Raw genomic sequence first — 14,285 nt, 5'->3', positions numbered from 1 at the left:
AAATCAGAACATTTTATTAGAAAACGCTACACTGTGAATTGAGTGTCACATGTATAGTGTATTGGTGGATCTTCCCGTTTCAAAAGGAACGAATGAGTAGGATATGTGTGCCCGGTACGGAGCCGAGAGAGGACATCTTCCTCTCTACGCTCTTTCCAACTTGGAATGGATGTTTTAAGTTTCGGTTGTATTTCAAAAAGATTGTTGCTCGTCTCGAGAGACCAGCGTTGACATTTACTTTCTATGGCAGTACAAATGACATGTTTGAAATGTGTATATGGTAGTTTGATATTTGTATGTTGCATATTTAAAGCATATTTTGCTTGCCGGTCAACAAGTTCGTTGCCTTTAATTCAGACACGGCTTAAAATTCCAAAGTAATGTTATTTTTCATTTTTTTCAGATATGAGATATTCGAAAGACAAGGGTTTGTACGAGTATATTTTTAGGATCTCGTCATTGTAAACTTTGATGGACAGACAAAGAGTCAAAACAAATGATCGCATTTTTAATCGAGGACCAAACCAGTCACACATTCTTCCGCAGAGAAAATAGAGACATTACCTAGCAAACGGATAGAAGAGCAATGATGATCGGTGTAGTATGCTGCTGAGACCTTTTCACCATCTTTTGAGCCATCAGTGTAGATCTGAAGATGATCGGAAAAAATATGCAATGCACTCCCAAAAGGAGGGTTTGAGTTCTTCGGGTAATGCACTCGACTTTGCCCTCTCATGCAGAGCAAGATTAATATCGGGTGTTTCAACGAGCCACGGTGGTCCATCAGTATGGGATAGTCCGTGTAAAATGTTCATTGCCTTTGGGCACTTATCCTTCAGGTATTTTATATGTGGAACAAAGAAGAGTTTGCAATCGAATATTAGTCCGAGGAATGTAGTCTTCTCGACAACTGGAATTTTACTTCAATTTAATGTTTGATCTAGATCATTATGTGGTTTTCGTTTTAACAGGATGCAGACAGTTTTCTGATCTGGAGAATTTGAAGCCGTTTCCATCTGTCCATGTTTGCAGTTAGAACCACACATATCTAATTTATGGATTTCCTTGAGAATAAGTCAAATGCTTTTATTTCTAATCTATAAATATATAATGTAGTAAATTATATATTTTGGTGAAATTAATTATGTCATAAATAAAGCCTGATATTTGTTTCCATGCATCTGTTTGATAAATGTCCGCAAAGCTGGTTTTACCACACGTGATATCGTGCCTAAAGTAGGGTTATATATATATATACATGATATTTTATAACGAAAGAAGACGGAATTTTTATGATGTGTCTGGGTTTATATAACCCTTTAACGGAACAATTGATAATCGACCAATTTTACTTTTTATACTTTATTGATCCTGCGTGTACTCCAAAATTACACATTGTCGTCAAAAACATATAACACTTTCAGGAGTAAATCCATCAGAACATGGGAGCTTTTTTATGTATCGTACTTCCAGGGCACAAGAGGTTTCGGAAAGTTTAATAAATTCTTCAAAAGTCGACGAGCTTTGGCATCTTTTAGTCATCAAACTTTTACAAAATTTTAACTACATGGTCTCTATTACTTCCTCCTGAAGCATATTTTCAATAAAGTGATCTTGCTTCAATAAAGATATTCCGTTTTGTTAAAATCAACTTTTTTTTTCTTTTCTTATTTTTTATTATTATTAAGGGTTGATCTTCGACGTGAAATTTCTTTTCTTTAAGCTAAAATTCAGCTTAAGATTTCTCTCTATTTACCTGATTTGCTTTTGATCTTATAATAGAAGTTTATTGTTCCAACAGTTTTTGTGTAGTTTTAAGCGATCATTTGTACAATTGTACGTTTTCTAAACCTCTCGTTTTCTGTAAACGTTTCACAAATTTTTCTTCTTGTTCCCTTTGTGTGCAACCTCCCGATAACCTCTTCTGTTTTTGGCGAATGGAAACATTAAAATAAAATCTGAAAAAACCTGATATATTTGATACATATTAAAACGTATTCATATTAATATAATGTTTTAAAAAACACAAAAAAAAACAACAAAAAAACGTGTGAAATCAAACTTACTGTAACTTCGTTTCGAAAGGGTTCGATATTTCATGCTGTTTATAACCATCGGTATATATGGTGCGGGATTTTGCAATATCTAAAATGATCACATTGGGCACTGACTTTACATACTCCAACAGTTTAATGTGTGTTCTTCAGTTTGGTAGGTATAGCTTTTACTTCAGTTGAAGTGAAAAAAAACATACACTAGCTAAAGTGTTCCCCTTAATCATATGAGGCCCACTATTTTCTACCTTGCTGAGCTCTGCTTTATCGACATAGAAAAAAAACACTTCTTTTTCGATAGTTAGGATTTTTAAAAACGAAAATATCATCTTTTCCAATCTAAATATGAAGCATCTTGTAAATTATCTACATAAGCTATGGTTATAGAATACAACGATTTAACAATTACTGATTATTTGGTGATAAAATCAAATAAATCTTTAAGATGTTCAACTTGAACTATCTTTTGGAGAATAATAATAAGATATATATTCCGCAAATATACATGTATCAAACACGAACCTTCTAGAACCAAGTCTCAACTCATTTTCTTCAGATGATTGCAAGGTTCTCAAATATTTACGATGAGCTACATGCATCTTTTCCCCGAAACTTATGTCCTACATGTATATATATTTCTTGATTAGTTTTACTGTACCCGTTCAACTTTTCGTCTGGAATTTTAATTTCAGAGGTGATCGGACGCATTCATAGCATATTCAACAAAGTGAATTTGATTCAATAATCATATTTTAGTATTAAGCTGCCTTCTTTCGAAAGCTATTATCCGATAATTCTCAAAAGATTGCAGACAGATTGAATAAGGCGCGTTTTTGCTTTATGATCAATTTGTCTTCAATTCTGGGAGAATTTTAGGATAATAACTTTCGAAAGAAAGCAGTTTAATGTTTATACTTCCGTTTTAAACTAAAATTTTCTGTTATATTCGACTTGTTAAAATGTTATCGCATTTCAAAGTCAAATTTAGCGCTGTCAACGAGACTTATTAATGTATCGTCAAGAGTACACGCGACCGGTCCCGGCAAAATAGAAAAAATAAATTCTTGGAAATAAATACAGAATCATAAACATAATTTCAATATTTTAATCAATATATTCGACCGAGAGGATTTTCATTTTTTATACAACATAATTACATAAATCGTTGCAAATTATTTAGATCAATCAGTTTTAAATCCGGTAGCACGAGTTATATAGTGACGTCAGGCAAAATGACGTCACATACATTACTCTTCGAGTCATTACCACCAAAAGAAATTATGTGACAATTGTGATATGATAACTTTCTATAATGTTTGGTAAGGTTATATAGTGATAATGCAAAGGAAATGAAAATATTCTATTATAAATTCCATATTCTATTGTGACGTCACCATTGAGCGTCTATTACTAGCTCGTCGCTTTCTTAGAAAGCCACGTACATGTATGGCCTTTCCTGTGCAGTTAAGCGATGGCGTTTTGGTCCAGGGAGAGCATCTAAGGTACAAACAATTGTAACGAAACACATATCGACACTGGCTTTATTGTTTCGGACGCAATTCAATTTGCAAAGATAAAGTATACATTGTATAATAACATAGGTGAAACACCTTAGCTCACTAATAATACATTGGTAAAATGATTATACTTTCTACAAAGATGGATCAAAGCTTAGGCTATAGATAGCATACAGAGTAGGTTAGGTGATAGGTGGTATGGGTCACGATCTGCAATGGTCATGCAATGTTGACAATAAACTTAGCTTTTCACTGTGTAATGAAATAGAAATTGTTAAAGCCGAAAACATTTTAACAAAAATTGATTGGATGTAGGCGTTCACGTATGCATTAATGAAATAGTAATGATTCACTGATTTTGATAATATTGAGACACAGAACCGTTATAACCACACAGAAATGGTATGTACATGCACACCGTTAAAACCACACAGAAATTGTATGTACATGCACACCGTTAAAACCACACAGAAATTGTATGTACATGCATACCCTATAACCACACAGAAATTGTATGTACATGCACACTGCTATAACCACACAGAAATTGTATGTACATGCACACCGTCATAACCACACAGAAATTGTATGTACATGCACACTGCTATAACCACACAGAAATTGTATGTACATGCACACCGTCATAACCACACGGAAATTGTATGTATATCCACACCGTTATAACCACACAGAAATTGTATGTACATACTCACCGTTATAACCACACAGAAATGGTATGTACATGTTCACCGTCATAACCACAGAAATTGTATGTACATGTTCACCGTCATAATCACACAGACATTGTATGTACATGTTCACCGTCATAACCACAGAAATTGTATGTACATGTTCACCGTTACAACCACACAGAAATTGTATGAACATGTTCACCGTCATAATCACACAGACATTGTATGTACATTTTCACCGTCATAACCACACAGAAATTGTATGTATATGTTCACCGTTACAACCAAACAGAAATTGTATGTACATGCCTCCGTTACAACCACACAGAAATTGTATGTACATGCCTCCGTTATAACTTCACACAATGCGTTTGCAGACCCCCCATAGAATCGCATGTATACCCTCATAACATAAATCGGATGTAAACTCTCATTACCACAGACAAATTATATGTACTCGCATAACCAAAGATATAATATGTATACCCTCTTAGCAACAGACATCGTATACATGCCCTCATAATCACAAGAAATCGTATAACATCACACATTTCATATGTATACCGTCATAATCATACATAAATCGTATGTATGCCCTCATATTCAAACAGAAAGAAATCGTGTGTATACCCTCATTATCAAACACAATCCGTATTTATACCCTCATAATCACACACAAATCGTACGTATACACTCAAAGAACCAAATTGTATGTATGCCCTCATAATCAGACACAAACAGTATTTATACCCTCATAATCACAAAAATCATATGTATACATCCAATCAAGCACAAATCACATGTATACCCTCATAATCAACATAAATCGTATGTTTACCCTCACATTCACACAAATCTTATGTATACCCTCATACTCATACACATATCGTATTTATACTTTAATAATCACATAGTAATCATATGTATACCCTTATAGTTCAACATGAAACATATGTATACCCCAATCACCACGGAGAAAATATGTACATCATCACCAAAACATGTTATCATTTTAAAGTAATCATTTGTGTAATGAAAATTGTAGAGAACATGTAATTTGGTATGCTATACATAAAAGAGATGCAAACAAAATATTGTAGTGCTTCAAAACGTCAGGACGTGGTTACTATGGATACAATGGATATATTCGTTTTCTTTTACCATAGATACACATATTTAAAAAAAAAAAAAAAAAAAAAGGAAAATAGCATACACTCATAAAGAGATTAAAAAATCATTCATTCTTCAGTGCCAAATTTTGGCAGTTCTAGCCTGAGTATGCGCAAAACAAACATCAATTCAGCAAGTGTTGTAAATTATGTAAATTCACCTATTGTACATATCATGACGGAAGGATTTGCGAGGAGAGGGTGAGCAGGGCATTAATGATCACTTTGGGGATTACATACCATCTTGATAGATATATTCTAAACATTGCGAATCAAACAAATAGATTAATAATACGTAATTATGCCAAATAGGAACACTTTAGCACAAGGGATTTTAAAAGAAGAATATGAAATAGAGCTATTGGAATGAGAATGATGATGCCCGTTCCCTATTTGTTTTTCATTCTTTCTCTCATTATAATAACGTGAAGCGTCAACTCGTGTTAAAAGACGATAAATTTTCCCGACTGGGGATAATGTGACAGATCACGATGTCATTACTTGTATTGAAGGTGTCATATCAAATTCGAACGACTTCTAATTATTTCCAAAAACAATAGCGAATACCGATATTATAACGAAACCGTAATTCTAGCTCAAAATCGATAAAACGTAGCGAAGGAAAAATATGAACAAAAATATCGATTTGCATGGGGACTCTCATTTAATAACAACGAGAATAAGGTATGAGGAAGCAGGGATGTTACTATCTAGAAATGCAAAAAATTAACAATCGAGAAACTGAAATCATCACTTTTATCGCACAGCTTAGTTGTAGGTGCTATTTTTTCAAACTGCAATGTAAAACTTTTTTTTCAGATAGGAAAGACATTATGTTGTTGTTTTGTTTACATCATCAAGCCATACATATATTTTCGGAGCCTATAGATGATGAAGGCGTGTGACAGTTGCTAAGGATGAAATATCGTGTCCACCACTCCATTTTGATCACGTAACCACACCTAAAAACAGTTTCAAATGAAACCCTTAAAACTAAATATGATAATCTATAATACATACTCATACAAATTAATTGTTTTTCATGCTAACTGAATACAAAAACAATTACACTATAATATGACTATCGTAAATTCATTTAAATCTATAAACAAATCAATACATATTCAATGAGACAATGCTGTAAGTAGAACTTGATAAAGTTCGTGCAGATTTAAGAAGCCGTCAAGAATGACGTGTAATGAATGGACCTTTTGTAAACAACAAGCAAGTCTGTCTGCGTGAATAAGGTAGTAATTGCATCCGTCGGCAAGTAAAAGTCTACAATCACCGGTTAGGGTTTCGGCAGTCATACTGTGGGTTCGTAATGTCTGTAAGTATACAGTCATTATGAAAATGTCATCTGGTGCTGAAGAAGACAACCACACAGCTGTTGATGAAGAGTCAAAATAGTAAAAATTCGGTTATCATCGCCACGCAAGGGACCGCTCTCAGTAAGACAATAACAATATTTAGAGATCTGATACATTACGAAGAGAATTAAGGACATAAACTTTTCACTTTTGGAAAGCTCGTCTTCTCAATGTCTTCAATGTTAATATTTTTTCCTTTTTATTTGCGGGGGGTATTCCAAAAGTAAATCTCTAAAAACTAGAAAAAACTAGTGTCGTAAATCTCATATGACAAGGTAATTATGTTAGTGTAGTTGAATTTGCAATTATGCTTTAATTTTGGTATTTAGCTATCCTCGTGAAAAGCAGTCTGATTTCCACCACTACAGAATGGTGTTTTTTCTACATAATTTTCGTTTGTGATTGATCAATAATATTATACTTTGTCAGAAAAAAAGTCCTTCAACATATAATATTGAACTGGTAGAATATTAAAATTGTTCAAAGTAGAATTATAAAATCATACGTACAAGGCCGTTGGGAACAATAACAAAAACACAATTGATAACGATTCATCATGTATTATGATGTTTACCAAGATTCTCGGCAGGGCTCTTCATTAACTGTAAAATAGAGGCGGAAAGTTTGTAACAATCTGCATATCCCAGCGAAATGATATTTTATGTACTGACCAGGTTTAGTGTATGGTGGGCTATAGATATGGATGATTGAATCAATTCATTCGTTATTACGCTCTGGTTGTTAAATGAACATTACCACGTCCATGTGTTACAATCTATCGAACCTAGTTTTAAGAGCCAATATCTTTGCAACGCTGATATTTCAGCGTCAATGTGCTTGATACCACATCGCAATTATAGAATTTTGAATTGCCCCATTATCTCTGACGAATGATGTAATATATTAATTGCAGACAACCCGCTCTTAATCACTCAAATGGGGGAAAAAAAGCTCGTACCGCACCACGGATCCCACGACAACCATATTGGTTTTTGTTGATATTGTAATTGAACACACATAATCGCGTTAACTTTATAAACGAAAAGCACGCTGTTTTGATTACCCATCTGCATGTATTTGCTCAGATTTTAATTATATATCCACAGGTGCATGATATGGATTAGAAAACGCACAAATCTAGAAATCTAGTTATCGTAATTATCTATCTTGTTTTGATTGGACATGTTTCGAGCACGTGGAACATGCCGCCTATAACTATGGGGGCGTGAGACGTAGTTTAAATTGTACCTGTTTAACTCGCGTTCCTAATCATGCATACTTTTGCAACAGAGAGCAGGATTAATTAAATTTAAATCACTGCCTCCGCTAGGGATCGAACCCGGGACCTCTGGCTTACTAGTCTTGCGCTCAACCGATCGAGCTAAAGAGAAGATCTCTCTAGCCGAGCGGTATATTGCGGCTAGTATTTACCAGGGTTACATACTCCCCCTCCAGGAAAGAACTCGTCCTCGAGTTTCCAGGGGTAACAGAGATGCTTTTGCAAGCAGCGATGAGTATCATTCCCGAGTCCCTACATGGGCGCCAATGTAACAGAGAGCAGGATTAATTAAATTTAAATCACTGCCTCCGCTAGGGATCGAACCCGGGACCTCTGGCTTACTAGTCTTGCGCTCAACCGATCGAGCTAAAGAGAAGATCTCTCTAGCCGAGCGGTATATTGCGGCTAGTATTTACCAGGGTTACACTTTATTTGAGTAAAACTGCAGGATGGGACTCTAACGAGGATCAATGATGCAAAATGTTTCATAGTTTGGTGAGTAGATTTCAGAGTGAATGACAAATATTATATTCTAAACTTTTCAATATTCATACGCTAAGACCAAAAACGAACATGCATTATTCAGCTACAGGTGCAACTTCGAATAAGTAAACATAACATGTTTTTTGTACCATACATTAAAATGCATGTTTTTGTTGTAGGAGAAACCGATAAGAAGGACAATACACCAATAGCTCGCGATCATTCATCGACTTGCAATACCACTTATCAACAGATCTTACAAGAACTATGTATTGATTAATGATGAAAAAAATGAGGAATAGATTTTCAAAATGACAAGGTGATGTTGGTGCCGAGTCGGTGAACATAAACTCACACAATGGATAAAATGATTCTTTTGTTTCTTTAAAAATACGACTTGTACATGTCGATGAATAAGTGTGTCCCTTGAAGCATAAAAGGAGAGAGACCAATGATAGGATGAGAGGACTGTGGATAAGAGAAAGGTTATGCTAATTCCTCTGGAATTTAGAAAACTTGCAGTAAGTTGTTTTGATATAAGATGTAGTAAAATAGATATAGGACAAAAATACTACTGCTATGTCAATATATACCACGTGACTGATATAAGGATACTATACATGACACCTGCCATCTGAAAGTATTCGAGGGTTTAAATTTCTCTGTCATTGACAGTTTCCCATATGTTTAGAAAAGATATGTCCAATTATTTCAAAACAAGTCGCATAAATTACGTATTTGGAGACCTTTGCATTATGCACATTTGAAACAAATAGAAATAAATGAATTTTGACCATTTGATTTTAGCTCAATATTTTCTCTCCGTAGCAAGAGGTCCATAACCTCATAATTGCATACCTCTGAACATAGAAATTGTCAGATATTTACAAAAAAAAAAAAAAAAACAATCAATCAAACAATAAACAAAACAAAAACAAAATCAATAAAAAAAAAATCAGTCAGTATCAATGAGTACGAAACAGTTACACTCACAAGGCTTCCCACTGAACGTTTTCAATTTACTTCAGCAACATTGGCTCATAATTGTCAGAAAAGCATATAATCATAAGAAGCAATAACAAAAATGCATGAATCTGCCATATCATCAAGATCCAGCTTCTTTATCAAATAACACTGAAGATGCCACGTGACCTGTAGGCACATCGAAGTACCTAATTGAAGGCTGCTTTCAAGAACTTAAATTCCAAGAGTTGCAGAGTTCATAATTCGTCCACACGATTTTGTCCTGAAATTCTATGCGGGAGAACATTAGCATTAAGGTATTTTATACAAGATAGCGTCATTATATAAGGCTCATTGTGTTGTCTACAGATAGATGAGGCTGATAAATATGATAAAATAATTGTTTAACACTATCCATCACAAAGCATTTGATTCATATGCCCAAAAATATATGTACAAAGTATCTGTTTTATTATGCAATTATACCGTATTAAAAGCAGAGCTGGCATTCACAGCACCCCGGCGATTAGCTAATCATCGTCTCGAATGTCCAGACTCAACACAAACATTCGTACCACACGCGGCGTTTAGCAGATCATCTTGCCTCGAATGTCCAGACTCAATACTCACATTCGTATCGTCACCATCTTACTAAAATAATTCTCTATGGCAACAAAACACCTATACAGCCGCGAACCAAGTCCCAGGACTCAAATATAGACGTATCGGCACCACATGCCTACGACTTTCTTTATGGTAACGCGACATCTATATTACGGAGTACAAATTCTCAACGCTCTCATATAGACGTAATGTTGCCATCTGCCTTCAATACTTTTTATGGTATCATAACACCTAAACTGCAGAGTACAAGGTCGCTATGTTATCCCTCGAGAGCAATAATTGTATTTCTCCAACACCAAGACCGTTGACAAGAAAACGATCACATTTCGTTGACAAAGTCACCTTTGTATTGTCACTTGTATTTACTTTGCATAAATCTTTTTTTTAACTTCTCCAGTATTATTTCCCAGATTCCACACGGATTCGGGTATAATACTTCACTCGGATACCAGAACAGATGCTTGCAATTTATTCAAGTCGGGGACACGTCATCGCCATCTTTTGAGCTACACATACTCTATAGTTTGTCATAGTATGCACCAACACTCTTTAATTGAATTACCCTCACTCGTACCCTCACTGAGATACACACCGATTGATTGTAAAGACTGTATTCCACTCCCACTAAGACATGCGTACGAACGTATTTTTTACGTTTCCACGACAACACGTACGACATGCGACTTGACGAACGACATAGGCTATTGTGACGTATCCACTCCACTGGCCTCTATAGACGTACGACTGAGTGTATGGTAACGTGTCCACTGGCCTCTATAGACGTAGTCTGAGTGTATGGTGACTTGTCCCAAGTGGTCTCTATAGACGTACGACTTCCACTGACATCTATAGACATACGTCTGAGTGTATGGTGACGTGTCCACTGGCCTCTATAGACGTACGTCTGAGCGCATGGTAACGTGTCCACTGACCTCTATAGACGTAGTCTGAGTGTATGGTGACTTGTCCCCCATTTTTCTAGACATACGTCTCCCTAGAGTCCTTGTTGTTATTGCCGCTACAACCGTTGCTGTCTTTCCGCGCAACCGATACAGCGGCACCGCTATGGCCGTTCTGCAGCAGGCGTTCAGAAACCTTTCGCTGAACTGTACAATTATTGCAAAATATTTTCATGAAAGTCGTTCGAAAAATCTTGCTCATGCTACAGTATAGCACAAAGTTCAAAGCTGAATTAATAGCCAAAAGTGAATCCGTTATTTCGCGTATCCCGCGAACTAAGCTGGTCTCGTCCACATATCCGAAGCCAAAGAACAAGGACATAACAGCATCTGGCATTATACACACTACAAAGCACAGAATGATGACAATAAGCATTAGAGTAATCCTGTTCCGTGACGAGAGCTTTTTGCCCGGAACACGCTGCTTCCTCAGTTCGTTAATGATCCTCGCATTGAGGAAAATGAGAACAATGAGCGGTATGATGGAGCGCAGTGAGTTTTGGACCCATGTGTAAGGAGTCATGAACTGGTCATTCTGACCAAGCGTGCTCTGCCGAATCTGATAGCAGGACACGTTTAAACGGTCGTCATACTGCAACATTGGTCTGTACCTGAGCGCGGAGGGTACAGACAACGTGATCATGGACACGAACACAACCGTGCTGACGATACGCGCACGTGCAGTGGTGCACATCTCTTTAGCCTTTGTGATGTGGCAGACTGCAATGTAACGGTCAACGGCCACAGAAACTGTCAGCCACGCAGTCACACACACCGACATGTTGAAAATGTAATGAGCATATGGGTAGAAATTAAATATGATCTTATTGTCATCGTCAAGATTTTCCAACTTAAGCAAAAGTAGAACAAAGTACATCAGATCGTTAAGAAGTTTGATGGTATCGGACACAGCGAGACTTGACAGATAAACATTTGTGGCTGTTCGCATGTCCTTGTGGCCAAGCACAATAAGCGTCAGTGTGTTACCGATGATTCCAACCACACATACTATAGGGTATATTATAAGTCCGGTTACGAATTGCGCCCACTTATAAAAGACTGCATATTCGTCAGGGGCTTCCGAACATATGTAATTGACGGCGGTGGTGTTATCCAAACCGTCCGATAGAAGAGTTGTGTTACCAAACACGGTATATGACATCCCGGGAACTGTGGTGTTAACAGTAGCCATCTAGAACTATTGTACTGCTCAGCTATGTAAGATAACACAGGGAACTACTCCGGTTTATAGCCATGCGGTTGTGAGATCAGCTGGAGATGGCATAATGACCTGAAAAATACAAAATGATACATATTATAACAATTACATCACGGTACGTATTGGTGGTTGCGTGATGATTCTGTAACCAACACAATTTATCAACTGAGTGAGAGAAAAGGAACGCGCTCTGAATAATTAACTCGCTCTGAATGAGAAACTCTGAATGAGAAACTCGCTCTGAATAAGAACCTAGCTCCAGAGTGAAGCAACCAATCCTGACTGAATTGTAACTGTAAGTCAATTTAAAGCAATACCCCTGTTACTCCACATTTGCAACCATGGCAAGCAGATGGCATCTTTCATTTTTGGAAAAAAAATGGCATTGTATCTTTCATGCATCAAAACCTATACCAATGTTCTGTTCAGCTTTATCGGACAATATTTCAATTTTTAAGCCTTCATTATGTTTCCATGCAAGTAGCAACGGTTCTGGAAACACATGAAGTCTTACGTGATAGGCTTTATGAGTGACACCATTTGATCAAGTTTGAATAAAATTGACTAATTAGCTATTGGTCATTAAACAAACATGAGTATAGTGACCTGGTTACTATGGAAACCAAAATTTATAAAATAAGAATAATAATAGAAAAAAAAAAAAAACTTGCTTGAATATCTTGAAATATTTTCTTACACTCCTGTGTAGGTTTATTGACATTGGTTTACTGTATTTGGAGGAATAAACATTTGGTTTGTTTTTGTTTAACGTCCTATTAACAGCCAGGGTCATTTAAGGACGTGCCAGGTTTTGGAGGTGGAGGAAAGCCGGAGCACCCGGAGAAAAACCACCGACCTACGGTCAGTACCTGGCAACTGCCCCACGTAGGTTTCGAACTCGCAACCCAGAGGTGGAGGGCTAGTGTTAAAGTGTCGGGACACCTTAACCACTCGGCCACCGCGGCCCCTGAGGAATAAACAGGACAGCATATGTCTTACTAAGTGGTATCAAGGGCCATAACTCCGTTAAAAATTGATGGATCTTAATCGCTTTCAGGGAGACACATAAATATGTCATTAATAAAAACAAATCTGTGTAAAGTTTCGTGTGTAATACCTATATATAATACAAGGAGGCGGTGCAAAATTGCCTCTACAGACAGACAAACATGCTGAAAGAGAATCCCGCTAGTGAGTGAGAAACCCTCCTCAGAGTTAGAAACCCTCTCCTAAGTTAAAAAGAAGAAAAAAGAAAAAGATTAACTCTCCTGGGGGAGAAACCTTCTGTTGTGTGAGAAAGCCTTTTGCGAGTGAGAAAGCCTTTTGTGAGTGAGAAACCCTCTCTTGAGTGAGAAAGTCTTTTCTGAGTGAGAAACCATTTATTGAGTGAGAAAGTTTTTTGGGAGGGAATAACCCTCTTTTGAGTGAAAAAACCTTTTTTTTTGAGAGAAACCCTCTCTTGGGTGAAAAAGCCTTTCGTGAGGGAGAAACTCTCTCCTGAGCGAGAAAGTCTTTTCTGGGAGAGAAACCCTTTCCCGGGGGAGAAGTCTTTTCTTAATAAAAACAAGGATGGATAGTATTGCAACAGCAATACAAAGTCCCCTGCCTGACCTAGGAGTGCACCTGTTCATTTCCCATTTATTTTCGACAGAATTTCAATAGATATATTAAACTAGTTTTCCCAACAGAACAACAGGAAGAATATTTCAGGTTGCGGACAACAAAAATCTAAAAAAAAAAAAAAAAAAATACATAAATATACCTAGTTAGTTAAAGGTAGGTGAAATAACACGTAAGTTATGCCTCGGACAGGCCCTAATTTTGAAAACAAAATTGACATATGACCTCAAATGACCTATGACTTTGAGCTATCACATCCAATTTTCTCATACCAGGTTATAGTGTAAATGACTATCTATATCTAAATTTGAAAAGTAAAACATGGCAAACAAGTCT

At 36.4% G+C, this 14,285-nt stretch overlaps 1 protein-coding gene across 1 annotated transcript; it reads right to left on the bottom strand.

Moving 5' to 3' along the window:
• Nucleotides 1-9,483: 9,483 nt before the first annotated feature.
• LOC117322311 (nociceptin receptor-like) lies at nt 9,484-12,363 on the bottom strand. The gene has a single exon (XM_033877163.1). It carries the CDS (start codon nt 12,300-12,302, stop codon nt 11,130-11,132), a length of 1,173 nt encoding a protein of 390 aa, XP_033733054.1. The 5' UTR covers nt 12,303-12,363; the 3' UTR covers nt 9,484-11,129.
• Between the last annotated feature and the right edge of the window lie 1,922 nt (nt 12,364-14,285).

Source organism: Pecten maximus, chromosome 2 (assembly GCF_902652985.1).
Source record: "Pecten maximus chromosome 2, xPecMax1.1, whole genome shotgun sequence".
NCBI lineage: Eukaryota > Metazoa > Mollusca > Bivalvia > Pectinida > Pectinidae > Pecten > Pecten maximus.
This window is presented reverse-complemented; position numbering and strand designations above follow the sequence as displayed.